Raw genomic sequence first — 14,521 nt, 5'->3', positions numbered from 1 at the left:
TTCAGTGATGTATGTTCCAAGTTAAACCTTTAGAAGTTGTTTGCACTGCAGCATCATCTGTAGGCTTCATTTGTTATTTTCTTCTGGGAAACTGCCAGACCAGAAAAATACAATGTTTTGGGTTTTTTTAAAAATTATTGCTTCAGATTTGTTGGAATTTATCAGGTTTTGGCTCTCACTCGACGAAAACACAGTATCCTAATTACTGCTTGCTTTCCTTTCCATTTGGATTGTCCTACACCTCTGAGGGAGCTCCACCATGGGTGATTTCCCCGGACTGTCCCAGGCTGGTCCTGCCTTCCTGCTGCTGCAGTACAGAGCTGCCGCCAGGCGGCAGCATCCCCTCTGGTCCAGCTTCTCAGTCGCATCACCTGTACCCATGAAATTACTAGTACCTTGTGTTACCCTGGTGGCCGAGGAGCGCTGCTGGTCTTGTCAGCTCTCATGGCTGCACCAGCAATGCTGCAGATCAGCATCTGTGCAGTGCTGAGAGTGCTAGTCAAATGCTCGCTACTGATCCAAGTCAGGCTGAAGGCAAGCAGTGTGATTCTTAAAATGGCACAAACAGGAACTTATCCTAGCAATTAATTATGAGGATTACTAGTTCTTAAAAAAGCATTATTGCTGGCAACATGAGATGCTGTTCTTCAAAAAAATAAATGTGTTCTTCTAGCAAACTTCTGAAAGGTTTAGAAGATCCTCTCCCAGAAATATTTTGCAGTATTCTTTGTGTTGGGAAAATGGCATCTGTTCACAGAGATTGATTCCAGAACCCAAGGGCCGTTTATCTTCAGAAGTGTTAAACCTCTTGTTGGATCACAGAGTAATTAGTCCTGAGAAAGGCTCTGTTGTTCGAGCTCTCATTAATGTTTACAGATGACAAACACTTGCATTGCTGCTCGTTCTTTTCAAGTATCCGTCTCCTGTGAATGTTTCTCCATGTTCTTAGTTTCCTGTCAAGGTAACTCTCCAAGGGAATGTAGAAAATCAGTCTTTGTGAAGGCCATCTGTGCTATGGAGCTGCCTCTGTTATCATTATTACCTGAGTACAAACAGCTCACAACCCCCACACACTGGGGCTGCATTTCTGATCTGCTCCAATTTTGAAGTGAGCATCTTTACTTTTGTTTCTTTCAGGGAGCATTGTGAGTGTGGGAGATCCTAAGAAGAAATACACCCGATTTGAAAAAATTGGCCAAGGGTAAGTGACCACAGTTACTTACACAAAAACAAGGGCAGGGGCTTTTGCTGGTGTAATGTGAAGCATGAGCTTGGGCAAGCTCCACACATTTCTGGCTTTAGATTCTCCTGTCTCTCAGTACTGGTCAGATTTCATAGTTGTGATCAGAAGGTATCATCAAAGACAGCTTGATGTTGACAATGTCTTGTCAGCAGCAAGGAGCAGGATCTGGAAATTCTAGTGTCCAGTGATCAGGACAGTAACTACCTAGTTTAGAAGCCAACATTAGAGATAACACAATAAGCTCTCATTTCTAACTGAGGGAGTAAAAACCCCTAAATTCAGTCATAAACTGTGTTGATGCACAAAGTGTTTGATGAGAAAATGCATCATCTGCCTAGGATTCTATTCCCTTTTGAAACCCAACTTTGCTTAATGTAAATAGGATTGATTGGAAATACTTCCTGTGAGGAATCAAGAACAAAGGAAATTACATCAAAATTAGGTCTCTGACTTACATTTTAAATACAGACAGACTCCCTGCTTGGCTCAGTCAGAGTTTCCTTGGCTGTGTTGCAGTCCCAGGAGGGCAAGTGCCATTTGTGTAACACCAGAATCATGCTGCTGTCAGTGTATGACAGAAGCTGTTTACTGACATCAGGAGATAACTTAGTTAACTAGTGCTTGATGAAATAGCTGCACTTCCTCAGGCAGTGCTAGCTCTCGCTAGAAAGACAAATTGGCATGAAGCCACGAACAGCCAAGGTTTGAGTTGGTTTGCTAAACATGTACTGTAGTGCATCACAGATCTAACTGTAGGCCCCTGGTACTTGCTTAACTGCATTAAACCCAAGGCACAACAGAAGCATTTAAAAGTTAGATACAGATGAGAATTCTAGTTGCTTAGAAATAAAAGTTGGTAATACAGAATCACAGAGCTCTTGCAATTAATTCACAGCTTTACTTGAATTACTCACCTCTATCTAAACTCCTCGCAGATGGCTTGGAGCATACAAAACCCACCCTAATTTAAATAGCTGCTTTTAAATAAACCCTGACAGGACTTTGCTGAGGAGGTAGAGCGCAGCATTTGCAAGGCTGAATAAATGATGTTGGCTTTTTATGAAAACAAATTGGATTAATCTTGACAATTAGTCACAGGAAAATGCATTTGCATTTATATTAAAAGAATTCATAGCATGGCAAAAAACACCATTCTCAACACAGACTACAGTCTCTGGTGCCTGCTGAATTAAAATACCTCAGAAATATTTCAGCCTGCTGGCTTAAAGAAAATAAACCACCACCACCAAAAAAAACAAGCTTGGGGATCATGTAAAAATGAGTAAATGGATTTTGTCCTTTTCAGTCATTGGGACACTTGCTGGGTATGTGTTCCCGCTTCTTAGGATTCCTGCCTGGCTCTCCCTTGCCTCACTGCCCATGCAGACAAGGGCTTCTTAAATGATGGCAGCATAAACTTGTGATTTAGCTCAGAAGAAAGTCTCAGTAGGCTTTACATGTCTGCAGTTGCTTTTAAATCCAGAGAGTTTCCTCTGATTTTGGCCTTTCCAGCCTCTCTCAGAGTTACAAGGGAATAACCCTTCTCAAGGAGAGGCAGGTGGCAAACAAGACCCTGCCCTGTCAGTCTGTGCTGAACATGTCATTTATTTCTGGTAGCTTTACAACACAACCTATGTCTGCACAGAGGCAAAACAGAGACACCATGAAGAGTCCTTCAGCCATCTGGTGCATCTGACAGAAGCAGCTGCTGATGGCTCTTGAGACACAAAAAAGCTGTCTAAGGATCTTCTGTTTTGAGTAGTTCTCCATTTGTGTGTGGAACAATATAAACCTTAGCCTGGTCTAGCTGTGACCTCAGAGAGAAAAGTTTAGGGGGAGAAGAGTTTCCTTGCATGCTGGAGAAAAGTGTCTAGATTCTGTCCTCATGTGGCTTGACATATTGAGGGCTCTCAGAGTGACTGCATGGTTGAATTTTGGAGATAGATTAAAACTAGATGTCTCAGAAGGCACAACTAGACTGTATGTTACATTCTTTGGGAAAAAAATCCACATGCACACATGTACAAGGAAAAAAAGAAAAAAGAAAACATTAAAAAAAATACCCCAACAAAGTAAAACTGGGGTAAATATATTATTTTCCAGTTTTTCCCCCTTAGGTGTTGAACTTATATATGTACGTTTGGTATTTGCACCAGCCTTTTTTCTTCACGTTGGAGTTAGGTTTTGGATACCCTGCAAAGCAGGGCTGGTTGGGTGCTGCACAGTGCACTGCTGGCTGAGGGAGTGGATATACAAAGCTGGTTTAGAAGCACTACAGGCAGCCTGGGCTTGCTTTCACTCAGAGGGACTAAACCTCTCCTCATTGCTGCTGTTTTGTTTCTAGGGCATCAGGAACTGTTTATACAGCAATCGACATTGCCACAGGACAAGAGGTAAGTGTCAACAGTCCAGCAAATTCTGCAGATCTTCAGAGCTTTCCTCTTGGGTGTGAACTGGGTATGGGGCTTTCAGGCCACCAGTAGACCTTTACTGCAAACACTGCTGCTTTGAAAAACAAGGTAGTGTCAGCTGGCAAAATCCATCATCTTGCTATCTTCAGCATCTCAGAGAAGGGTCTTTAGGGGAGTTTCTCATCCACCTGCAGTGCTGCACTTTGTAACTTCTCTTAGATAGATAGTCTACAGAGGATCTAAAAGCCCTAATTAGGCCCAGCTTGTAACCCTGAGTCTGTCCATCAGATACCACAGAATGGAGTATTTTGTTTAAACCTATAATATGTAATGCACATAGGTATTTTCTTTCTGTCCAGCACTCGAGTCAAGAACAACAGCAGGTGCTCAATAATGATCAGAAATTGTAAAATTGCTAAAGTTGGGTCTATGTATTTTGATAATGACAGAATCTTGTCCTGCTTGCAAACAGTGCATGAGTAATAACAGTGATGATAAACTACCATCAGTTAAGAAGAATGTAGGTCCAGAGGGTGTTGATAAGACAATTGTGGCTGAACAATTAAAGAGCATATTTACAGATTTTACAAGACAAAATGTACATGGCCGTGTGTCCTGTAACCAGCACCCAGGGCAGCAGAGAAATACACTCTTGTAATGCAAGGCACTGAGCTCCTGTGCCTAATAACATGGCAGTTTGGCACAGCTTGGCTGCAACATCCACAGACACTGCACGCTCATTCAGAACTCGTGCTATAGACTGCTCAAGTGCATGGTTTTCTATGTCATTTCAGGTGGCCATAAAGCAAATGAATCTTCAACAACAGCCCAAAAAGGAATTAATTATTAATGAAATCCTGGTCATGAGGGAAAATAAGAATGCCAATATTGTGAACTATTTAGACAGGTAAGTAGTTATTTTGTGTCTATGTTCATCTACATACTGCAAGTTTTAAGATTTACAACAAGGTGATCTCTTAGTGGTTGAGGGAAAAGCTGTGGATGTTGTTTACCTGGACTTTAGCAAAGTATTTGGCACTTTGTTCCACAGCATTCCCCTGGATCCTTATGGCTTGGATGGGTGGATGCTTTGCTGTGTAAAAAACTGGCTGTTGGCTGGGCCCAAGGAGTAGTGGGAAATGGAGTTAAATCCAGTTGGTGTCACTGGAAGAAAATTGACCTCTTTATTATTTGTCTCCTCAAAAAATGTATGGGAGGAGATGGCATTTTGTCTACATTAATCTTTTCTAGCATATATATAGTTTGAAGACTCTTCAAAAACCTGGATCAGCCATATCTTTTTAAAACAGCAGCCTCTGAGTTTGTGACCTCAACGCTGTTTTGTTGTGGTGGGTTTTTTTTGTCTTGATTATATTTTCTTTCTTGCAATAAGTGCTGATAAATCATCATGGAAATTACTTCTCTTGAGCTGTTTCAAATATTTGCCATTGCTGTGGGTTCCAGGAAGACTAGATTCAGATTTCCAGAAACACATAATCTGCCAGTTGTAAAGTGTTTTTCCTCTTTCTGAATGTATTTTAGGCAAAGTTTTCCAATCTGTTGACCAATTTCTGTCCTCAGTGGTACACACCTTGCTGCTACCATGGACAGCTATGAAAGTTGTGTTGCCTTGTTCCTGAAGCTAATCGTGGAATTTGTCTGTAAAGATGATGAACCAGATGATCTGCTACAGATCTTCGCTGTTACCAATCTGCCTTTGTCACGTGTTTGCTAAGTCATCTGATTTTTCACTTCTGTGACTTTCACATTTAGACTGCACAGATTCCAAGTACCGTATAGCCTGGAAGGAATGTCTGCCCAGTTAATTCTGTCCTCATATAACAATGATCTGAAAACAAAAATCCACTGTAGTCTTTTCCTTAAGGTAGTTCAGCTCTGTGTGTTCATGTCCATGCCATTGTTTCCTTCCTTCAGCTACCTAGTTGGTGATGAACTCTGGGTCGTTATGGAATACTTGGCTGGAGGCTCTTTAACTGATGTTGTTACTGAGACATGTATGGATGAAGGACAGATAGCAGCTGTCTGTAGGGAGGTAAGGGATTCTCTGTCTGCTTCTGGTTATTTGAACAGTGTGGGACTTCTCAGCAGGTGGTAGGAACATGAGCAATGTCATCCTCGGAGGCTTTGTTTCTTTGTTGCTTTCTACATGAGAAGAAAGAGCATTGTAAAGTGAATTACCTGTCAGTATCGCTGCACTTCTCAGACTCTGTGGTTGCATTCTTTTATACTCTTATTGTAGTATCTCTTTGGTTTACTTACTATTCTCAGCTTTGCCTCTTTCATTACTCACAATTCATCTAGAAATTAAATATTCTAGAACCATTTCCTTTCTTGTGTGATGAAATCAGGTCATTAATCCTTACCCTCCTGTTTCTTTTTTATCTTGTCAGTGCCTGCAAGCCCTGGATTTCCTTCATTCAAACCAAGTGATTCACAGAGACATCAAAAGTGACAATATCCTCCTTGGAATGGATGGATCTGTCAAATTGAGTAGGTATTCTTGGTCAGGAACAGCATTCCCAGGATGTGGTGTGGGGTAACTGACTGCCAGGTACCCAAAACTGATGCCTGTGGTCATGTACTGACCACTGGTGCAGGCTGAGGGCAGTTCCTTCATGCAGAGAAGGATAGAAGTTAGAAACATGTAAAAAGTGGCTTTGGTTAGGGTAGGTCCCTTCCAGAGTGATCTTTTGCTTGGTTTCACCCTTCTAGCTGGCTTTAACAATATTGTTTTTCTTCTCAGCTGATTTTGGCTTCTGTGCTCAGATCACCCCTGAACAGAGTAAACGGAGCACAATGGTCGGGACACCTTACTGGATGGCACCAGAAGTGGTGACAAGGAAAGCATATGGCCCCAAAGTGGACATCTGGTCACTTGGGATCATGGCAATAGAAATGGTGGAAGGAGAACCTCCTTATCTTAATGAAAATCCTCTCAGGGTAAGGTGCAGATAAAACCAGATACCACTGTCATGAAACAAAATTCCTGTCACATCAGCTTAAACTAAGTTCCACCAAGGCCTGCTTCTAAAAATGCCTCTGGAGCACATCAGCATATCCTGTAGCTTTGGTCTCTTTTGCAGAGGTTGCAAGGACTCACTCAGCTATGTGAACACTGTCAACTGCACAGAAGTGAGCCTCCTTGGCTTTGCTTAAGAAAGTTAGGCTTAGCTTAGGCTAGATGGTCTTGAGGAGGAGAAAGGGCTTATCCAGACACCTGAACATTCCAGCCTTTGTCCACAGAAGGACTGTGCATGCAGATAAGCATCAGGACCTTTACGCATATCATGGAAGGGATTCACAGAGGAGTCAACCCAGACAGATATTCTGAGTCCTCAAGTAACACTTAATGTTGTTCCAGCTGTTTTGCCTGTGAAGATGACCATGAAAATATGAACCAAGTGTAACAGATTTAATGCTGTCTTTCCTAAGGAAAAGAAAAACCAAACCCCAATCTTTTCTAAAGCAGTGGTTTTGAGTGATGAACTAGCCCCCAGTTCTTTCTCATGGGGCAGCCTGCCCAAAACGTGAAGATCATAGTTTAGGGGCAACACGATCTGTTCTGCTTCTTGTCCATTTTTGCTGAAATACTGAGTGCACATATTTTTTTCATAGTCTAAGTGGTTTTCTCTATGTCATCAAGCCTGAGCTCTCAATACCCCAACAGTCAAAACTTTCCATTTCCTCCCTGGCAATTTCGGTGGCTTCATTAGGAGGGTTATTTGGGGGTATAGAAACATCATCTCTAACCCTCTGCCAGGGAAGAAGCTGACACTGGAGGCCGGACCTTAAAAACCAGAGAGGGGCCTGTATGAGCGCTTGTGGATATGAAAGAAACAGGTGGAGTCTCATGTTTCCTTGTTTTTGTAGGCACTGTATCTGATAGCTACAAATGGGACACCAGAGCTTCAGAACCCTGAGCGACTTTCTGCTGTGTTTCGTGACTTTCTGAACTGCTGTCTGGAGATGGATGTGGACAGACGAGGGTCTGCCAAGGAACTTCTGCAGGTACCTTTAAAGGCCATATAGTCCCCCTGCAGTGAGCAGACATCTTCAACTAAACCGTCCTGACCTGGAAAGTCTCCAGGCATGGGTTATGTACCATCTGTTTCTAAACAATCTGAACCAGTGACTCATCACCTTGAGCATAAAAAATGTCTCCCAGAGCACAGGCAGGGCCAAAATCCCATGTAGCTGAGCCCACCTTGAGAAATATGTTAATGGGATGATGGGCTGTGTCCTACCTGGGGTATCAAGGTACTGGACATGAAGGCACAGGTGCAGATGGTCCCCTCGGCCGGTTTGTGCATATTGCTGGTAACCAGAGGAACACTGCTTGAGCCTGTGAGTAACTGGGTTTGGGAAGTAATGGTTCCTTTCTTTTTCTTCCTCTGACAGCATCCATTTTTAAAATTAGCCAAGCCACTCTCCAGCTTGACTCCCCTCATCATCGCAGCAAAAGAGGCAATTAAGAACAGCAGCCGCTAGTGCTTGCGGCCAACTTTCTCCTGTGGCAGCTCAGAGCAGGACTGAGAACAAAAACTTGATCAAAACCTCAACTCTTGTGCTGCAGGACAGATGGAGGGATGAACAAACCAGCGGTCACAGTCCTGGTGGTAGGAGGGAAAACAAATCAGTCCCTCAAGGAGTAAAATATGATCATTTGTCTTCTTCCTGCTTTCTGGCTCCTTTATTTATTTTTAAGATGAAACAGGGGTTAAGACAGACAGGTAATGACCGAAAATGCCTTGCTGCCTCAACCATTTCTGAGGTAAAGCAAAATCAGTTGGAAGAATCCCTTCTCACCCTGTGAATAAGCTGTACATTCACTTTTAAATTGTTAGTTGTTTCTTAAAGATGGAAAGTCCCTTTTATGGTTTGGTTTTTTTGGTACAGTTTGGAATTGGAAAAGGGTCTCCTTCATTCATAAACTCCAGACTGCACTGCATTTGGAATGCAGCCCACTTGCTGGTATTTGCCCAGTCATGGTACATTGAGTTGAGGAAGAAAGTGAAACTACATTTCCAGCTCAAACTGAATCAAGAGTGGGGCAGAAAGACATGCTGTTGAGGTATAGGCTGTGAATATAGAGTGTTTTGGTTCTTGACCATTTAAATGACTTGTAGAACTAATTGTAATCTGTTTGCCTGGATGAGAGTCTTACTCAAATGAAAAAGCAGAAAGTCAGTGTGCTCCAAAAGGGCTTGTCTGCTGCAAAGCTGTAAGAGATATGTGAGGTTTTATAGCAGGCACAGCCTTGCCTGGTGCTGAACCCCAGCAGAACCCTTGCAGAGCACAGCATCCAGAGACCTAGGCTGGAGTTGGCAGCAGACCAGCTCTGGGTGCTTGTCTCTTCCTGAGACCAGATTAATCATCCTGAGTCAGAGCAAAGCTGGCAGCAGGCTGCTCCCGGGGTGAATCATAGCAGGGCTGTGAAGTGCACAGACTTTTGGAGTTAACCATTTTGAGTTTGTGCAGGAGTACAGAAGGTCAAAACAGAGGTGAGTGTTGGTCACCTCAGAGGGTGCCTTCTCATGGTTATCTTCTATCTCCTGTGGAAGGTCAGTTGCATCTGTGCCACTCTTGGCAGAGAAGAAAGGAGCTGGGCTGCTCCGCAGGCTTGTGTGCAGGTGAGTGTCCTTTAGGCACTGGGTTCTGCTGTGGAGACTGAGGCCAACACGAGTGAGTGACAGCTTCCTCAGTTCAGATCTGCATGAGCCAGTGCAGCAGACAGCTCTGGAAGAAAAGAGCCTTAAAACCTGGGAGTTCCACACCGAGCCAGAGAAAACATGTGAAATGCAGAGTGGATTGCAAAAATATTTAGAGGCATCAAGCCAGGCTGCTTTCTGCTGTCCTGCTGAATGCAGCTCTGAGCTGCTGGGAGGGAGGAAAACCTGGATATGACTGAGAATCGTGCTTGACTAGTCAACTGATTTGTAAAGGAGCTGAATAGTTGAAGTATGCAGTTTGTTTCATTTATTCATTTCTGAACAAAAGGCGCAATGTGGCTTCACTCACAAAAAGCATTTGCATGAAATATTTGTTGCTCTGTTTTAGTAGTACAGCTAATCAAAGGCCTTCAAAACAGCAACTGAAGCAACACCCATCTAGTGAGAAAAAAAACCAAACTAAAACAGAGTAAAAGAGCTTTCTGCTGTAGAAATCTTCGTGTTTAGGTCTGGTCCTGCAAAGGGCTAAGCAGCCTTTTGGATACTAACCGCCTTCATTTTTTGCCAGCAGGAATGAAGGATGCTTGGGCTATTCTTGAATTAGGCCATTGCCTTGTTTGGCTTTGGCATTGTACTTAGTTACAGTCTTTGTGTTGCAGGTGTCATTAACACTGCCTCCTAACTTACCCTCGGTCACCCTGTCTGTCCAGGTGTCTTTGAGGCAACAGAGAGAGGCAATGCTCACTGAGTTACCACAGCTAAGCATGAATTAACCTTTCCTGATTTCCTGGGGAGGACAAAAGGTCTGGCTTTCAGATGCTCAAATAACAGCCCAAGGCCAGCAGCTCCAGTTTTGTGAAGTGGTGAAACCTCAGGGGGATCCAAGAGACTTGCCAGGGGCTGCAGCTTCTGTAACCGTGGCTGAGGAGACCTACAGGCAGGGCCAGGAGCATTGCTGGGATGTTGAGAAATACCAGGGAGTGTGAGAGTGAGACAGACTACTGGAGTACCACCTTACCTTCCCTGAGATGGACCTGACAGGCAGACAGGATGCATGGTATAGAGCATTGCCTATCCTGTCTACACCTGGCTGACTCAGTGGACAGAAGGCAATGGTGACAAGTTTCTGCCTGGCACGGGAGGCCCATCTGCTCTGTAACCATCCCACTTTCCAAGGTACCTCTGCATAATAGGTATGAAGATCTGCAAGTGGAACCAAACAAGGTGGGGATGTCTGCTGGAAATACAATACAGTGGAGGCAAAACTGTCCATAAGGTTCCTGAAGTGTATGAAAGAAACCTTCCTGACACAGCTGATCAGGCAACCAACTAGGAAAGTTGTGCCACTGGACCTGCTGTTTGTGAAGAGGACTTGTGGGTGATGTGATGGTTGGAGGCCACGAAATGACAGTTTTCAGTTCTTGGAGAAGTAAGGAGGGGAGTCAGCAGAATTGCCACCTTTGACTTCCACAGGGCAGACTTTGGCCTGTTCAGGAGCCTGGTGACTGAGTCCCTTGAGAGGAGTTCTGAAGGGCCAAGGACTTGAGGAAGGCTGGACATTCTTTGAGAAGGAGAGCTTGAAAGCACAGGAGCAGGCCCTCCCCATGAGCCAGAAGATGAGCCAGCAGGGAAGATGACTTGCCTGGCTGAACAGAGAGCTTTGGCTGGCACTCAGAGGGGAGAAAAAAAAAAAGAGTTCCTGGCTTTTGGAGGAAGGAGGACTACAAGGATGTTGTGAGGTTATGCAGGGAAGAAATGCGAAGGACCCAAGGCCAACTAGAACTTAATTTGGCTGCTGCTATGACAGTAAAGTACAAGTGTTTCTATAAAAATATTAGCCACAAAAGGAGGACTAAGGAGAAAAGTGTGACCATGGATGAGGAAAAGGCTGAGGTACTTATTGCCTTCTTTGCCTCAGTTTTTTAAAGTAACACTAGTTGTTCTCTAGATACACAACCCCCTGAGCTGAAAGAAAGGGATAGGGAGTAAAGCAAAGCTGCTGTAGTCCAAGGGAGATAGTTAGCAGCCTGCTGCACCACTTAAACACGCACAAGTCTATGGCACTGGGTGGTATACACCTGAGGGTACTGAGTGAGCTGGTGGAAGTGCTCACCAAGCCTCTTTCCATCATTTACCAGCAGTCCTGGCGAACTGGGAAGGTCCCAGTTGGTAGGAGATTGGCAAACGTGATGCCCATCTACAAGGAGGGCTAGAAGGAGGATCTGGGAAACTACAGACCTGTCAGTCTTCACTTTGATTCCAGGGAAGGCTATGGAGCAGATCATCTTGGGTGCCATCACACAGCATGCACAGGACAACCAGGCAGTCAGGCCTAGTCAGCATACATTTATGAAAGGCTGGTTCTGCTTGACTCATTCTCCTTCTGTGACAAGGTGGCCTGCTTAGTGGATGAGAGAAAGACTGTTGATTTTATCTACCTGGATTTTAGTGACGCTTTTGACACTGTTTCCCACAGCATTCTCCTGGAGAAACTGTCTGCTCATGGCTTGGATGGGCCCACTCATTGCTGGTAAAACACTGGCTGGACAGCTGGACCCAAAGAATGGTGAGGAAATGGAGTTAAGTCCAGCCGCTGGACAATCACAAGTGGTGTTCCCAAGGGCTCAGTATTGAGGCCTGATTTCTTTAATATCTTTATCAAATGTCTGGAGGAAGGGACTGAGTGAAGCCTCAGTGAGGTTACAGACAACGCTAGATTGGGTGGAAGTATTGAATTACTTGAAGGCAGGGAGTCACTACAGAGGGATATGGAAAGGCTGGGTGGTAAGAGGTCCAAAAAGGCTAAGTTTTGGATTGTCCACTTGGGTCACAGCATCCCCATGCAACACTGGAGGCTTGGGAAAGAGTGGCTGGAAAGCTGCCCATCAGAAAAGGGCTTGGAAGTGCTGGCCAACAACTGGCTGAACATGAGCCAGTGTGTGCCCAGGTGGCCTGTAGCAGGAATGGCTTAGCTGACAGGATCAGAGCAGTGATTGTCCCCTGTATTCAGCACTAGTGAGGCTGTACCTCAAATACTGGGTTCATTTTTTGGCCCTTTGCTAGAGCACATCCACAGAAGGGCAACAAAACTGGCAAAGGGTCCAGAGAACAAGTCTTACAATGAGTGACTGAGGGAGCTGGGATTGTTTAGCCTCGAGAAAAAGAGGCTGCGAGGCGTCCTTCCTCTCTACAGCTCCCCGAAAGGAGGCTGTAGTGATGTGGGGTCAGTCTTCTCACAAGTAACAAGTAGTAGGACAAGAGGAAATGGCCTCAGGTTGCAGCAGGGGAGGCTCAGGTTGGACACGAGTAGCAATTGCCCCAAAGCATTGTCAAGCCCTGAACCAGGTGACGCAGAGGCTCCCCATCCCTGGAGGGATTTAAAGGCTGTGTCCATGTGGTGCGAGGTACATGATTTGTTGGTGGACTTGGCAGTGTTGGATTAACAGTTGGACGTGACTGTCTTGAAAGGTCTTTTCCAACCTAAATGATTCTGTTCTGTTCAAAAGGTTCTGCTTCTTTTGTGAGGTCCCAGTTTTCTTTGTCAACTCAAGCTGTCTATTTAGGGGTGAAATAGAAGAATTCAGGGTCAGGATGGGCTGCCCTTGATTGGTAAAGCATTCACCTGAGTGAAGCAGGTTTGTATTCCATGTGAGAAGAGAAGAGACCAGGGACAGGTTGTTTCCAGTAGAGTTGGGGTTTTTTCCTACCCACAGAAGAGCCAGCCATCCTTTACAGGGAAAGCACTTCTTAATAGCACATGTATGCTGGCCATACAATATACTGATGTTGACAGATGACACTATTTGATTGGGCTTTTTTTCCTATTTATTTTCATTATCTATATATTTTCCAGTGTCTCTACTATAAAAGGAGCTGCCACCATAACCTCCCAGAAGATGAGAGATGAAAAATAATGGTATCATCATTTCAAAGCTTTTCTGACCATTGTTTTCTGACTGCTATTCTTGGATTAAGCAATTAGTTATGACTTTGGAAGTATTTGAAGTAGGAATTTTTGTTGTGAAATGCATAGGAAAAGAGGTTTCAAACACTTTCATTCCAAGATTTTAGAAGCTTGGTTTAATTTTCTTCATTTTAAAATTTGTTAAGTGGTAAGAATTCTTGCCCAGTACTTGCCTGATTGCCATTCCTGCAATGAAGATATGTGAAAATGACCTGAGGACTTGCTGTGGTTTTGATGTGCTTTAGGTTATCACCATGACAGCAGTAAAGTCAGGGAAGTTTGAGAAGCACAGAAACGTTTGTTTATTTCAGAAGAACACAAACCCAAACCAAACTAAACAAAGAAAATCCCCACAAACCAAACCCATACCTGTGTAAAATTGCACACACGGCTCCTGCACGCATGCCTGGGAACCTGCACAGGGGTGGCTCTTACAGTGCTCTCCGATTTTGATCACAAGCTTGGGCTGGGGTTGTACTGTCACTTCTCTGAGTAGGTTGTGTGTTCATTCTCCCTCTTTGGCTACTGCTGGCAACTCATACTGCACAGAAATGGACTCAAGTATTGCTCTTAAGCTATTTGTGCTGAGTTTCTCTGAGGCCAGTGGCTGCACCTTGGCAGGTCTGTCGGTCAGTCTTCCTCCTCGTCTTGCCACCAAAAATGAAGCACATTCCAGTCACCACAAGAAGGGAAGTAAGTACCTGCCTCTTGTCCTCTAGCTGTAGGCAATGTCACCATACCCTTTTGTCTGTAGGACAGTTATTTCCAGTATATAGTCAGCGGTGTGGCTACTGAACATTCCTCACACTGAGCCTGTAAATACATTGTTTCTTAGTCCAGTCTTGAGCAAATCCAGTGAGCCAGAGTGCTGTAACACCTACCATCAAGGGCAGGAGCCAGTGTTTCTTTGCTTGGCATCCAGGGCATGCACGCTAGTGGCAGCTTCACCATGCTAAACATTACCAAGATAGTGGTTCACATGCCTTCCTGGTGGACTGCTCTTCATCCTTGTTTAGATGGGTAGCAGCTTCTTGATGGGGCCAGCCGATGGCAGTTCCATAAATATAAGTGTGTGACTTTTTTTTCTTTTTTTCCCTGAGCAGTTTTCAGGGAGCAGGCAAATGACAAGCCTTGTGTTTCAACAGAAACCATTCAAGGTTCCTTTGAGTGTGATTTGCAATTCAGGGATCTTTAAAACTTCTCTTTGCTTGTG

General features: G+C 44.3%; 1 protein-coding gene across 2 annotated transcripts in view; it reads left to right on the top strand.

The window, feature by feature from the left end:
• LOC137447981 (serine/threonine-protein kinase PAK 3) overlaps positions 1–8,346 on the top strand; it is a 90,592-nt gene extending 82,246 nt beyond the window's left edge. For both annotated transcript variants that reach the window (XM_068152032.1, XM_068152031.1), the window contains exons 8-15: positions 1,138–1,201; positions 3,588–3,636; positions 4,449–4,561; positions 5,590–5,707; positions 6,066–6,165; positions 6,419–6,615; positions 7,546–7,683; positions 8,074–8,346. In XM_068152032.1, coding sequence (XP_068008133.1) covers positions 1,138–1,201; positions 3,588–3,636; positions 4,449–4,561; positions 5,590–5,707; positions 6,066–6,165; positions 6,419–6,615; positions 7,546–7,683; positions 8,074–8,163 — 869 coding nt within the window. In that variant the 3' untranslated portion in view covers positions 8,164–8,346. The remainder of the gene's footprint in view (positions 1–1,137; positions 1,202–3,587; positions 3,637–4,448; positions 4,562–5,589; positions 5,708–6,065; positions 6,166–6,418; positions 6,616–7,545; positions 7,684–8,073) is intronic.
• The last annotated feature ends 6,175 nt before the right edge of the window (positions 8,347–14,521 follow it).

This window comes from Melanerpes formicivorus, unplaced genomic scaffold (genome assembly GCF_026170545.1).
Source record: "Melanerpes formicivorus ecotype bairdi unplaced genomic scaffold, bMelFor1.0.p_v2 SCAF_22, whole genome shotgun sequence".
NCBI lineage: Eukaryota > Metazoa > Chordata > Aves > Piciformes > Picidae > Melanerpes > Melanerpes formicivorus.
The sequence above is the reverse complement of the archived record's forward strand: the minus strand, read 5'-3'. Positions and strand labels throughout refer to the sequence as shown.